The sequence below is a fragment of the Cydia strobilella genome, chromosome 5 (assembly GCF_947568885.1).
Source record: "Cydia strobilella chromosome 5, ilCydStro3.1, whole genome shotgun sequence".
In the NCBI taxonomy this organism is placed as follows: Eukaryota; Metazoa; Arthropoda; class Insecta; order Lepidoptera; family Tortricidae; genus Cydia; species Cydia strobilella.
In genome coordinates, this window is record NC_086045.1 from 21,140,159 (window position 1) to 21,155,154 (window position 14,996).

The 14,996-nt window shown below is 41.1% G+C and overlaps 1 protein-coding gene across 1 annotated transcript in view; it reads left to right on the forward strand.

Moving 5' to 3' along the window:
• Positions 1–14,996, forward strand: part of LOC134741628 (LIM domain only protein 3) — an 83,149-nt gene that overhangs the window by 62,376 nt on the left and 5,777 nt on the right. Inside the window, exons 2-4 of the mRNA XM_063674482.1 lie at positions 9,042–9,194; positions 10,008–10,180; positions 11,118–11,243. Coding sequence (XP_063530552.1) covers positions 9,042–9,194; positions 10,008–10,180; positions 11,118–11,243 — 452 coding nt within the window. The remainder of the gene's footprint in view (positions 1–9,041; positions 9,195–10,007; positions 10,181–11,117; positions 11,244–14,996) is intronic.

Below are 14,996 nucleotides of genomic sequence, written 5' to 3' on the forward strand. Positions count from 1 at the left end.
GAGTTTTGAATGATTCACGGTTAGTTTCACTAGACTATGGAGATAGTCTTAATGGTTGGGAAGGGTGATAATAATTTTTATTTCCAAAATCATCCTCTTCTCTTCTCCACTCTTCTAACACTCGCTCAACGTGTGGTTGGTTGTACGATGAATACTGCTCAAGACCTGGAACACCTGGAGTGCTTCTGGGTGCAAAGGGTCAGGGGTAACACTCGCTCAACGTGCCGCTGGTAGAGTATGATGGGGAAAACTCAAGACCTGGAACACCTGAAGTGCTGCTGGGTGCAAAGGGTCAGGGGTAACACTCGCTCAACATGCCGCTGGTAGTGTGTAGTGTACGATGGATACAGCTCAAGACCTGGAACACCTGGAATGCTTCTGGGTGCAAAGAGTCGGGGGTAACACTCGCTCAACGTGCTGCTGGTAGTGTATGATAGGGAAAGCTCCAGACCTGGAACACCTGGAGTGCTGCTGGGTACAAAGGGTCAGGGGTAACGGGTAACACTCGCTCAACGTGCCGCTGGTAGTGTATGATGGGGAAAGCTCCAGATCTGAAACACCTGGAGTGCTGCTGAGTGCAAAGGGTCAAGGGCAAAGGGTGGGTAACACTCGCTCAACGTGTTGTGGGTAGTGTATGACGGAGACAGCTCAAAACCTGGAACACCTGGAGTGCTGCTGGACGCATCGGATCAGGGGTAAAACTCTTATAATCTGAAGTTGGTAGAGTATGCTGTAGGCAGGTTAAGTTCTTCAAGACCTGGAACACCTGGAGGGCTGCCAGATGAAGCAGGCACCTGACCAGAGCTACCACACGTTTAACATGCAGTAGGTACTGGGGGTTAAAAGGGGGTGGAAGTTCTGATAACAATAAATGAACCTGAGTTCCACTAAGTACAGCCAGGGTTCATCATCAGCTCTATCTTGGGTACTGCTCTCCCAAGTGTTCATCAAGACGTGTCGGAGGACCAAAACAGCGTGTGCCTATGTTGCACGAAACCTGAGTTCCACTAGGTACAGCCAGGGTTCAGCATCAGCTCCATCTTGGGTACTGCTCTCCTAATTGCTCATCAAGACGTGTCGAATAACCAAAACAGCGTGTGCCTATGTTGCACGAAACCTGATTTCCACTAGGTACAGCCAGGGTTCAGCATCAGCTCCATCTTGGGTACTGCTCTCCTAATTGCTCATCAAGACGTGTCGGAAGACCAAAACAGCGTGTGCCTATGTGGCACCAAACCTGCGTTCCACTAGGTACAGCCAGGGTTCAGCATCAGCTCCATCTTGGGTACTGCTCTCCTAATTGCTCATCAAGACGTGTCGAATAACCAAACCAGCGTGTGCCTATGTTGCACGAAACCTGATTTCCACTAGGTATAGCCAGGGTTCAGCATCAGCTCCATCTTGGGTACTGCTCTCCTAATTGCTCATCAAGACGTGTCGAATAACCAAAACAGCGTGTGCCTATGTTGCACGAAACCTGATTTCCACTAGGTACAGCCAGGGTTCAGCATCAGCTCCATCTTGGGTACTGCTCTCCTAATTGCTCATCAAGACGTGTCGGAAGACCAAAACAGCGTGTGCCTATGTTGCACCAAACCTGCGTTCCATTAGGTACAGCCAGGGTTCAGCATCAGCTCTATCTTGGGTACTGCTCTCCCAAGTGCTCATCAAGACGTGTCGGAAAACCAAAACAGCGTGTGCCTATGTTGCACGAAACCTGATTTCCACTAGGTACAGCCAGGGTTCAGCATCAGCTCCATCTTGGGTACTGCTCTCCTAATTGCTCATCAAGACGTGTCGGAAGACCAAAACAGCGTGTGCCTATGTTGCACCAAACCTGCGTTCCATTAGGTACAGCCAGGGTTCAGCATCAGCTCTATCTTGGGTACTGCTCTCCCAAGTGCTCATCAAGACGTGTCGGAAAACCAAAACAGCGTGTGCCTATGTTGCACGAAACCTGATTTCCACTAGGTACAGCCAGGGTTCAGCATCAGCTCCATCTTGGGTACTGCTCTCCTAATTGCTCATCAAGACAGACCAAAACAGCGTGTGCCTATGTTGCACTAAACCTGCGTTCCACTAGGTACAGCCAGGGTTCAGCATCAGCTCAGCTCTATGTATACTAAAACCTTCTCCAGAATGTAACAAACACTTTTCTAAAAATCGCATCAAAATCGGTTCAGCCAAATGCGAGATAATCGCAAACAAACATACATACATATACATACAAACATACGGGTCAAACTGAGAACCTCCTTTTTTTTTAAGGCGGTTAATAAACAAGTACTTACAACCCAAGGATTAAAGTTTCTGGTCGCAGTTTACACGCACACAGTACAGCCAAACACGCAAACAAATATAACTTTTTACACGGCGAGCGACGCACACAATGATAAATAACTTCGTCGTCGTCGATGCAACGTGCGGAGCCGATCAACAAACGTCCTGCCTCTACCAGCTCCCGCGCGGGACTGAGGCCGCGTGCGCGTGTCACCGATGTTATACCAGAAAAAGGGGAAGTTTTTAAAAAATCGTCAGAAAATAAAAGTTGCAACTTAAATAAAATGAAGTACAGCAACAGTTTAAGTAAACATTGCAGATTATTTGAGTATGCAATCTACGTCGAAAATAAGTAGATTTTCGGAGACATTGTCACTTGTTTTGAGGTCATTTCTGGAGAAAATTGAATTCGTTTAACTTTCATTTCCTCGAACTCTAAGTCATATAACAACAATGTAATCTGATAAACCTAGAGTTCAGAATATGTGTAATACAAATTTACCATTTTTAGCAGTCCAAACTTTACGAAATTTACAAATAAGAGCATCAAAGTCAGTGCTTTACACGCGTTTACCTAAACGTCCATCAGAAAAAAATTCATTACTAATTTAGTAAGCCTTTTTTCAAAAAAATGATCTGATAAACCTAGAGATAAGAAGTCGTGCTAATAGAAACCAGTACTTGTTATTTCAATTAGGTAACAAAAGCTGTACAATTTCACAGAAGAAATCTATCAACTTTACATTTTTGCGACTAAAATCGTAACCGGGCTCTTAATTTATACACTAACTTATCGGAAATCGCATGCGATATCGGTGAGGTTTGTACAGCCCATTTAAGCCAATACGTCTCATTTATACATACATGAATTCTATTTTTTTGAAAAAAAAAAAAAACAATCTGGACTTAAGTCAAAATAATTTAATAGTAACTGGCTCTGTAGACACAGGTAATAAAAATACATAAGACTCTATTAAACATATTATAGCACCTTGAATTAACCACACACGGCTGGACACGAAATATTTCCTGCACTTTCATCCCGAGAGATTTTTCGGTAATGCACGAACCTTAATAAACATTATTACACTTTACCTGAACTGCATTCGGAATGTTCATTAAAATTTAGCAGCAGCTTAACAAAAACCTTTATGGTCCGTGCTGCCCGTAATAGCTCGCCGTGGGACCGCAAACTCCGATTACCCAAACAGAGAAGCACTACTGAAATTTTAACGTGTAATTGATTATGAAGTTGGATAATGGGCGAAAATAGTTCTAATTTGGAGCGTGCAGAGTATAATTGGTCTCCGGCCGCGTCCGCGTTAATGATTAACGCGGCCGCGAGCGGGTCCCAGCGGCCCAGGCGCATCCTTCAATTTAGGCGTGCTCCAAGTCCACGTCGCTGCAGCGTGTACAGTGAGCTAGGTTAGGGTTTGCACACTATTTTCAGATTATTTGCACACAGGGTTTGCACGCTAGGTTAGGATTTGCACACTATTTAGGGTTTGCACACAATTTAGGCGTGCTCCACGTCGCTGCAGCGTATACAGTGAGCTAGTTTAGGGTTTGCACACTATTTTCAGATTATTTGCACACTAGGTTTGCACACTAGGTTAGGGTTTGCACACTATTTAGGGTTTGCACACAATTTAGGCGTGCTCCACGTCGCTGCAGCGTGTACAGTGAGCTTAGGTTAGGGTTTGCACCCTATTTTCAGATTATTTCCACACTAGGTTTGCACACTAGGTTAGGGTTTGCACACTATTTAGGGTTTGCACACAATTTAGGCGTGCTCCACGTCGCTGCAGCGTATACAGTGTGCTAGGTTAGGGTTTGCACACTATTTTCAGATTATTTGCACACAGGGTTTGCACGCTAGGTTAGGATTTGCACACTATTTAGGGTTTGCACACAATTTAGGCGTGCTCCACGTCGCTGCAGCGTATACAGTGAGCTAGTTTAGGGTTTGCACACTATTTTCAGATTATTTGCACACTAGGTTTGCACACTAGGTTAGGGTTTGCACACTATTTAGGGTTTGCACACAATTTAGGCGTGCTCCACGTCGCTGCAGCGTGTACAGTGTGCTAGGTTAGGGTTTGCACACTATTTTCAGATTATTCTGATAGTTGTTATTTAGAAACCTGCAACATGATACACAACAATATTTTATGGTATCGACTTTTAGCGTGGGTTGTGTCGGTTAGCAGTTTTTGTTATAGTACCTACTTACCATTGTAAAATTATAGTAAATGTTCATTGGAGGTTAATGAAACCTTTTTTTAGTAAAACCTACATAGTGTCCCAGCTGAGCAAAAGCGGAGGCCCGGAGAGGGAAGCCCCTCGATCCCCATCCTTCTCGGTTTTTGGCAATCTACATGGCCGAACTAGTCCCATTTCAGCTTGGCGGTCTTAACTCCAGCATCAGTAATCCGGGTATTTGAGCGTAGCGTACCTCTGCTGAGCTCCATAGCTCTTTAGCAAACTTCCAATTTGGTATTTTGCGCCTCGGTAAGTGATCATGTTAGAGCACCATTGGTTGATAGGCAGTATGCACATGTCGACTTTTCCGCTTTAAAGTCAAAGGAAGGTCGCCCTTCACCAGTTACTACATAGCCCCCTACACGCCTTTTGGGTCCGTCTTTCGTCTTCTTTATCCTGTCTTTGGCTGAAGTAAACTAATTGGCCAACATACGGATACTCTTCAACATAATATTTTTATCCATCTACCTCGACCCTATCTTTTGAGCTATTGATCTTTATTTGCGATGAAACATGAAAGCTTTATAATTGTCATACTACTGCTACGAATAAGGGGTCCCAAAATCTAATTATTTTCATCTGCTGTCTCGTTTCGGCATAGCACGAACCCATTTTCATTCGCCATTTACTTGATTGCACTCCGCCGAATTTTCGTGATCGCCCCGCGATTAACGAAGTCACGGTAATGACTGACGTCTATTTTTTTATAGTTCCACTCTGCGTATTGACGTTTAGAGTCCATGCTAATGGAAGGCATGATCTTTTTTGCTTTTGCTGTGTCTAATCTGAGAGTTGCATTCGCTACGGGCCGTTATCCGAGTGGCGTGGCCTGTCGCTGTCACCGAGTCGTAATTATTCACGAAGGCTGGCCTCACGAGCTGTCAACTTGGAAAAAATACCACGGACGTGCCGTACCGCCCTGTTGCCTTCGACAAGAGATTTCGATTCGATCGGGGTCGATTGCAAACCAACTCTGTTCTGTGATTCAGACGATATTAGACCTTTTGTCAATAAAGTTTAGTTATGAAAGTAAATAGCTACAATATTTGACAGGTATGCACGTTTGATGTGCTCGTAAGTTATCACACAAGTCACCGATTGTCTCAGTGATTTAACTAATAAAATTTGAAATCATGGGTACACTTAACTTAAATTTATATTAGTGCAAGTTATAAATGACCAAGCTGTCAGTATAGTATGGACTTGTCTCTTAGTAATTTTACTTTGGCAATAAATATGAAATTATATTTAAAATTAATTAGGTGTAACAGCAAAGACACTTGAATTCATAAAAAAATACACAATACCGCGCTAATCTCATATTACTCGTCGCACACGTTAATCTTCTTAATTCTGGAAATTGCGTAGAATAACGACTAACGAGAACTCAAATCTTTGCTCCAAGCTCCAATGCAATTAGAATAGTTTCCTGTGTAAACAGTCATTGACACGAATTGGGCCAGGGTGCATGTTTCCGGCCAATATCCGTATCCTGTATTATTTATGGGCCGATCGGTCGCACTCTCCAAAACATACAAAAAGGAAAGACTTGGCCATTCGTCACGGCCGCACAATGGTAGCATTGTTTCGGGCATTGCGCCTAATACCCGATTTCGTTGGCCGAAAATAATTTGACAAAATAAAAACGACAAGCAACATTAGGTGGAGAGGTCGGAACGAAATCCATCAGGCATTCTTTCGAGCAATTGAATGCCTACGTGCGGAGCTGGACGCTGGATTTAATTGAAAATGTTAATAGCGCACTTTCTCATTACGCCGACAGGCTTTTAAGGGTAACCAAATATTTTTATTTATTTATTTATTTAAAAATTTAAATCAGGCAACAAGGCCCATACTACAAATACCTTACAGACTAACATATATTTGCATTTTATAAACTTAAAAACTAAACACTATTTAGGCGACAAAACGGCGTGGCTCCGTTGAATCGTCTGGTCTTGTGTCGGATTCGGCAGTTTGCCCCGGAACCTCCAAACACGACACCCTTCAGCCAGAAATCGGCGCACTCGATGGTCCCCATATGGATGAATGGATGAAATGGATGAATGGATGGATGGTCGATGGTGGTTTTTGTTACCAAATTTTTATGTCATATAAAACGTAGTTTCAACTAATTCAACCACAATACTGCGGACACTGAACAAGTGGAGTCGTTAAACCTTACGACTTTTACGCGGAATAGGTACTCTTATTTCTACAGTTCGCGTGCAAAAGTATCTGTCTCAACCTTATCATTTATTAGACATTTTTTTTGTGGTAAGTTTTTAGAGAACAGTAGATACTTATGACGCTCGGGCTATTCTGATACGCTACTTTTGATGTATCTACAGGCTAGTTGTACTTACCATGAAGTAAGGTTAGCACAGTTCATTAGACCATTCTATATTAAGTTGATAGTAGATACTTATGACGCTCGGGCTATTCTGATATGCTACTTTTGATGTACAGGCTAGTTGTACCATGAAGTAAGGTTAGCATAGTTCATTAGACCATTCTATATTAAGTTGATAGTAGATACTTATGACGCTCGGGCTATTCTGATACGCTACTTTTGATGTACAGGCTAGTTGTACCATGAAGTAAGGTTAGCATAGTTCATTAGACCATTCTATATTAAGTTGATAGTAGATACTTATGACGCTCGGGCTATTCTGATACGCTACTTTTGATGTACAGGCTAGTTGTACCATGAAGTAAGGTTAGCATAGTTCATTAGACCATTCTATATTAAGTTGATAGTAGATAATTATGACGCTCGGGCTATTCTGATACGCTACTTTTGATGTACAGGCTAGTTGTACCATGAAGTAAGGTTAGCATAGTTCATTAGACCATTCTATATTAAGTTGATAGTAGATACTTATGACGCTCGGGCTATTCTGATACGCTACTTTTGATGTACAGGCTAGTTGTACCATGAAGTAAGGTTAGCATAGTTCATTAGACCATTCTATATTAAGTTAATAGTAGATACTTATGACGCTCGGGCTATTCTGATACGCTACTTTTGATGTACAGTTGTACCATGAAGTAAGGTTAGCATAGTTCATTAGACCATTCTATATAAAGTTGCGAAAATGCAATTATTGTACGTTCTCAATTAACCGCTTCAGTAGTTGTGCTATTTTTTTGTAGGTATGAATGAATAGCGATTAATTTCATGGTTCTGAGCTTAGCGTTATGATTTTAAACGATTTGACAAATTGCAAGGTTTTACAGCGCTGCGTTAGTTCTCTATAGGCTATAACTGTATTTTTAGTGCAATCTGATACAAAAACGAATTGCGTATAATTTTCATTTATTTCGTACCATAGTACAGTCAGTATCAATAGTTGCGAATGAAACAACGCGCTGAAATTATCTGCCACCCTTGAACACTTTTCATCATTTTTTGCTGTCCCAAGGCTATAATTCCGAATACATTGAACGAACAGTATTGTAATGGGTATATTTTAATCATATATTATAAACTAATAAAGAAATATACTTATGTTCCTTAAGTTTGTATTGTTTGTGATAAAATCGAATTTCAAACCCTGAAAACCCTAGAATCGATATACTTATTTTTAAAACATAATGCGGTATTTATTAAAACCAGGAATGCCTTTTTGTGGTTGTCCCGCGCGGCACTGTTTTTGTATGACTCAAGGATACCTCCTAAATCTGATTTGTCTATTGATCTACCATTAATTATAACTAACGATACAATAGTACATTACTTGCGCTTCGCGCTTCTATCTTCAACGGTAATGGACACAGAAACGGTATTGACCGAAGAAACTGTTAATCTTTTCGTCAGGTACATTATGTACGAAAAATGGTCAAAAAACATTATTGTCGACATTTGTATGGCAACATTTGTACGGCTACTTTGACCGTACAAATGTCGAATGGGCCATACAAATGTCGACACAGTGCCATACAAATGTCGGAAAGGTGTCATACAGTGACGTGAAAATAATATATAGTGCCATAAAAATTGTGATACTGCCATAAAATGTCGAAAAAATTATATAATTATACATGTCAAACGCGCCTTAAAAATAGCTGAATAGTGCCAATTGTCATATAAATGTCGATATTTAAACGTCCATATCTAGTTAAATATAAAAGTAGTGATGCCACGCATACAGTATTATAAATCTGATTTTCTAAAAATAAAAAATTGACACCTACAAATTTCATGTCGAAAAAACAGCCTCTTCAAAAATGTACCCAGTTAGTACATTTCTAAATTTCACGTTCAAAATAACTGTCTAATTGTTCTACATTTAGAAATTTAGCTCGTTTTGTTAAGCTATTAGATAATAATTTTAACGCTTATTCTGATCCGTTACCTTTGATGCTGAATGTACTATATACCTAATCTAAATCGGTTTGAGAAGGCCAATTCTCTGGGATCGTTAAGTACAGTCGGCAATAAATGTGTTTATTAAAAAAAAATACAGAAACTTACTTTTAATATTTTTTGCCCATAGTGCGAGAGGCGAACGCCGCAACAGGCGAGCGGCAGTCCCGGGCTGGGCGTGCAGATGCTCGCCATGGAGGTGAGCAAGGAAGCGCGCGCGTCGCCGCTGCCTGCGCCCGCGCAGACGCCCACCAACGGCCAGACGCAGCCGCCGCAGCCGCAGGTGCGTCATACACACATGCTTACGCCGGTGCGGCCTAGTGACCTAGTCGGTACCTTGCCTATGAAGCCGATGGTTCTGGGTTCGAAGTTCGAATCCCGGTAAGGGCATTTATTTGTGTGCACACAGATATTTGTTCCTACAAGAACGTTGGTAACGGTTAAGGCGGTCTTCACATTGGATGCGGATGCTCCGATATGCAAGCATTGCGAGGCTTGTGTTGTGGGTACTCAGACATCGATATATTATAGAATACACCGTTCAGGAATCCTGAATTTATATTCTATTATACAATAATGTGTATTCTATTATACAATATCATATAATATATCGATGTCTGAGTACCCACAACACAAGCCTCGCAATGCTCGCATATCGGAGCATCCGCATCTAATGTGAAGACCGCCTTAACCGTTACCAACGTTCTTGTAACTGAAATTTCAGGATTTTCTACACAGAAATTGGCATTGGTCTTAACTCTTTTTTCGGCGATTATATTTAATTCAACCAAACAATTGAAAACTGACACATCTCATTTTTTTTAAATAGATTTTCTTCAAAATGGAGTTAATTAGAAATATTAGAATACCTAGTCTTTGATAAATTAATTTAAGCTAAGCGGGCTCAGCACGGTAGCATTTTTATCGCTTGCCACCATGCCTGTCACGTTCTAATAAGTATGTAAGTGCGAAAGTGACAGTGACAGGCATAGTGACAGGTGATAAAAATGCAACCATGCTGACACCGCAGGAATGCACCCTTAAAATTAACGGAGTTCAATAAAGGCGCGGTGTATAATATAAATGGTATACCCAGATATGTGCTGGCTGCAGCAAGGTGATCACTGAGCGCTACCTGCTGAAGGCCCTGGACCAGCTGTGGCACGAGGACTGCCTCAAGTGCGGCTGCTGCGACTGCCGGCTCGGGGAGGTCGGCCACACGCTCTACACGCGCGCCAACCTCATACTCTGCAAGAGGGATTATTTGAGGTTAGAATGATAATCCTTATTATATACAACACTCGTGGTTAAATTTTGGAATCTTTCACTTGCTCGCGGGTATCAATAGCACAACCGGGCTGAGCACGGTAGCATTTTTATCGCCTGTCACCATGCCTGTCACGTTCTAACAAGTATGTAAGTGCGAAACTGACAGGCATAATGACAGGTGATAAAAATGCAACCATGCTGACACCGCAGATGAACAACAGCTTTGTCCCCTTGTAAAACAAATGACAGTTTCCTGGACAAAGTATAATTATGTAAATTAATGTTATATATGAGTAATGCTCGAGCTCGGTTCGGATCAGGCGACGAACGGAGAGAGAGTTTACGTTTATATTTAAATGCAGTTATTATAAAACAAATATAGTTTCTCCGGGAGAAGATTATTTTATAATTTTTACCTAAGTTACAGATACATAGTTATAGTTTGTCAAAGGGCTGTCTCATTTCAAACATAGACAGAGAGAATCATTCATCAATACTATTTTTGTCTTACACTAGTACTAGCACCGAAAAGAAAGGGATGAATATAATTTTCCTGGTTGTTATTGACTGACAAATTGGTTTGACCAACTATAATATGTAGCCTTTTTGTATTTTATTTTTGTCCAGACTACATCTTAAAAATATATCAAATATATCAGTTTATACAGACAGATAATATAAAACTTTAAGAAAAACAAGTTTGCAAAAAGTATTTAAAACATAGTCTCAGTAAAAGAGGTCAAAAACACTCACTGTGTCACAGCCGACAGGACTCATCTCAGATACAGATATCTCTGTTTTCCCACTAACAGAGGTAATTCAGTGGCAGTGTCGGGACCGCAGCATGCGTCCCAGTTATAGTTTTCTCACCCAGGTCCCACTTATCCAGGTTTCACTGTATTAAGTCAGTTTGCACCATATATATGTTTGTCGTCAGGCTTTTCGGCAACACAGGCTACTGCGCGGCGTGCAACAAAGTGATTCCGGCATTCGAGATGGTGATGCGGGCGCGAAGCAACGTCTATCATCTCGAGTGCTTTGCTTGTCAGCAGTGCAACCATAGGTGAGTCTAATCTACATTTTTTACCATATTGGCGAGAAAAACTGCCGAATTGCCTTGTGACTAGAGGTCACCGCAGCCTAAGTAAGGTCAGATTATTTTGCAGTTTTACAGTGTTTTTTTATAACCAAACTTTAAATATTCGTGCTGTTTTTCTATTGGGAAAAGATTACTTTTTCACGCTTCTACAGCGTTCTCTGTTAATTTCACTCTCATGTCAAACGTGGTAACCGTGAAAATTGAGCGGGGACTCCTATATTGAATACAAGTCCGGTTTGGGACTTTTCTTCTCCGAGCGAGAGAAAACATTCCAAATAAAGCGAAGTATAAACGGGACGACAATATAGTGCGGCGAGAAGTTATATGGTTTATTCATCTCACGGACGCCAAACAAAGAGCGCGATTAAATTTTCCGCTACATAATAAACCTACATGCTGGGAAGAAAATATTTGAAGTGGTTTTGGGTCGTTTTGCCACGACATTGGGTTGCGATTTAGTTTCTGATTGAATACGTGTGTTGTTTGAAGTTGCAGTTGCTCAAAGTAATAATTTCAAGCATTAGATGCTGTACCCGTATAGGTACTGGCTACATATTAAATCACATTTACAATCGGGTCTATCGCGAATTTATTTTGTTACCTTTATTTACCGACGTTTCGACACAGGTTTCACTGGTCGTAGTCGCGGCTAACTGACGTCCCAGCAAAATGTCAAAACAGAAATTTGTGTGACTTATTTAATATGTGTTCAAAACGCGAATGTTTTAAATGTTATAGGTACTGGCTAGTCGTAGAAAGGAAGAAAATTTAATTGCATTTCTTAAGAGAGAACTGACAGTTTAAATTTACCGTTTGGGAAATTAATTCCTGCAACGGTCTCCTAGCCTAGTTGGTAGTGGTGAGGTCCTAGGTTCGAATCCTGGTAAGGGCATTTATTTGTGTGTTCATCACAGATATTTGTTCCATAATTATAGATGTTTTCTATGTTAAATACATAGTATGTATCTATATCTATCTATTATTATAATTATTATATACAAGATGTAACAAAAATAGTGGGGTCCGTTCCGTTTAAAGACATACCTATATTTATTCGATATCGTGTTCTGATTGGGAAAAAGTAGAAAAAAAAATTCACGTCAATTCTCGCTGGAGGACGGGGTTAAAACTGGAATTGGTAAGGTGGAAACATGCCGGTAGGCCTCAGCACAATCATAAACCGGAACCGCTCGTCACTGACAAACTGCATCGCTCTCTCAAATATGTCAGGCTTCAAATAACGGTACAGAAGCTTAATATGCTTTCAATCTGAAGCAATCAATCATCCCAATATAAATCTACGATCTTCTGAGATTGTTAAAGTGAACCTTCTGACCAATAGATTAATCTGAAACCATGTTAGTATTTTTTTAAGAATGAACATATTTTTGCTTTGACAGCAGTTCTACCACCCCACGAAACTTCCGTAAGAACCTTATCAGGTCTTCTAAATAATAAGGTCCACTTTTTGGTTTATTTTCAATTGTTGCAGGCCGAACTGTGACAAAAAGCCATTTACAGGGTTTCTATTACAGAAGTGTGCTGTCCAACGTAGCAAAAACACTATGCCAATGTGTCAGAAAAGCTATTTATGGGTTTCCGTACCCAAAGGGTAAAAACGGGACCCTATTACTAAGACTCCACTGTCCGTCTGTCTCTCTGTCTGTCACCAGGCTGTATCTCGTGAAACGTGATAGCTAGACAGTTGAAATTTTCACAGATGATATATTTCTGTTGCCGCTATAACAACAAATACTAAAAAGTACGGTACCCTCGGTGGGCGAGTCCGACTTGCAAAAAGTCCTTATTATAGACGATACGTCTGGCTCTGGGTCAGGTGCTCAATCTTCGTCTAGAATGATAGGCTCACTTTCATCCATGTCCGAATGCTCTTGAGACCTCTTGTAAGGACTATGGAAATTTTAGTCTCTCTGTAAATAGATGCTTTCTCTTTCACATTATTCGAGTATGTACCTATAACAACAAAATTTCAAGGAAATCGAAATTCGAAGATCCCTCTTATTCTTTTGACCGGTCTATAATGTTTGACTTTAAACTAAGTAGTTACAGATGTAGTGCATAATCCTTTACCATCGTATCTTCACGGAAACGTACGAACGTGTCTGCTATTTCAGTCAGTCAGTACAAAAAGTACCGAGGTTGACTAAAGTAGCATGACAAATACGAACGTTTCCGAGAAAATACGATTGCAAAAGCATTATCTAATCGTTCGCAGTCAAGGTTAAACAAAAACATAAGGAACATTTTCAAGAAAACCTGTGTTACAAGTTAAATTATGTGATATCCAGTCCCGGGTCGGTGCAGGCGCCGAAAGAGCAATCTTCTTGGACTGTGTCTGCTTAAATAATAGAGAGGTCACGAGATTGGAGCCACCTGAATGGTTTATATGTCACTGTGGGTCCCCGAGCACGGGCAATCTTGCCAAGCGTTTTCGACGAATTATATATTTATTCTAGTGGGCTTTCGTGATGTTGCTGGCGTTTAACTTATCGGGACAATTAACGGAGACTCCTTCAGTTATGATTAATGTATTTAAGTTTTAATATGTCATCATCTTCATCTTCCTCGCGTTGTCCCGGCATTTTGCCACGGCTCCATGGGAGCCTGGGGTCCGCTTGGCAACTAATCCCAAGAATTGGCGTAGGCACTAGTTTTTACGAAAGCGACTGCCATCTGACCGTCCAACCCAGAGGGGAAACTAGGCCTTGTCGGGATTAGTCCGGTTTCCTCGCGATGTTTTCCTTCACCGAAAAGCGACTGGTAAATATCAAATGATATTTCGTACATAAGTTCCGAAAAATTCATTGGTACGGCCGGGGTTTGAACCCGCGACCTCCGGATTGCAAGTCGCACGCTCTTACCGCTAGGCCACCAGCGCATTTAAGTTTTAATATGTATATTGTGTTTACTTTGATACGCCGTCTGATTATAAAATCTCCAAAAACTGGTAATTTCATTAAAAAACATCACACAGCGATAAATCGATTTTTTAGCGTTCAACTTTACTAGTATACAAAGAACAGTGCACTTTTATTTGCCTACATCAAGCAATTAGTTTGATGTTAATAATACAACCAAACCTAATCGTTGCAAACATATTTGATTTAGTCAAGTTTAATTGACCTAACAGTATTTATATGTTTACACATTGCAATATGAAGCGATATCAAATATCACGTACCTAAAAATCAATTGCGACGCCGGCAGAAATCTGAATCCAATTTGCGGGCTGTCCGATCGAAGCGGACGGGAGGTATCACAGGCGAATATCGCTAAACGGCTAAATAATTTAGCAGCAATCTGCCGGAGCCCGCGGCGGAAGCCGCGTGTGATCGCAGTTCGCACTGCACAAGTTAGTGCACACCGCTGTGGCGGCTGCGCTCACCGGCCGGCGGCCCGCTGGCGCGATCGTGCCTTCTACGTGTTTCCCATAAAATAGTTAAATTTAATTTAAACATATTAGATTACTGTAAAATGAAACCAACGAAAGCTTAGCTTTGTTAGTTAAGCTACTTTTTAATGTTTTTATATGCCTCGCATTAGCTGCTAAGCCCTTGATGCTATGCAGCCTGTTACCGATCATCAGTTCTATTGATGATATTTCCCTGACATGCGTACCGACTAGGTATATTGCTGTGTTGGAAGCACTGATAACAGATAGCATTTCGCATCTCACGCCCACGCTTTACCGATCTT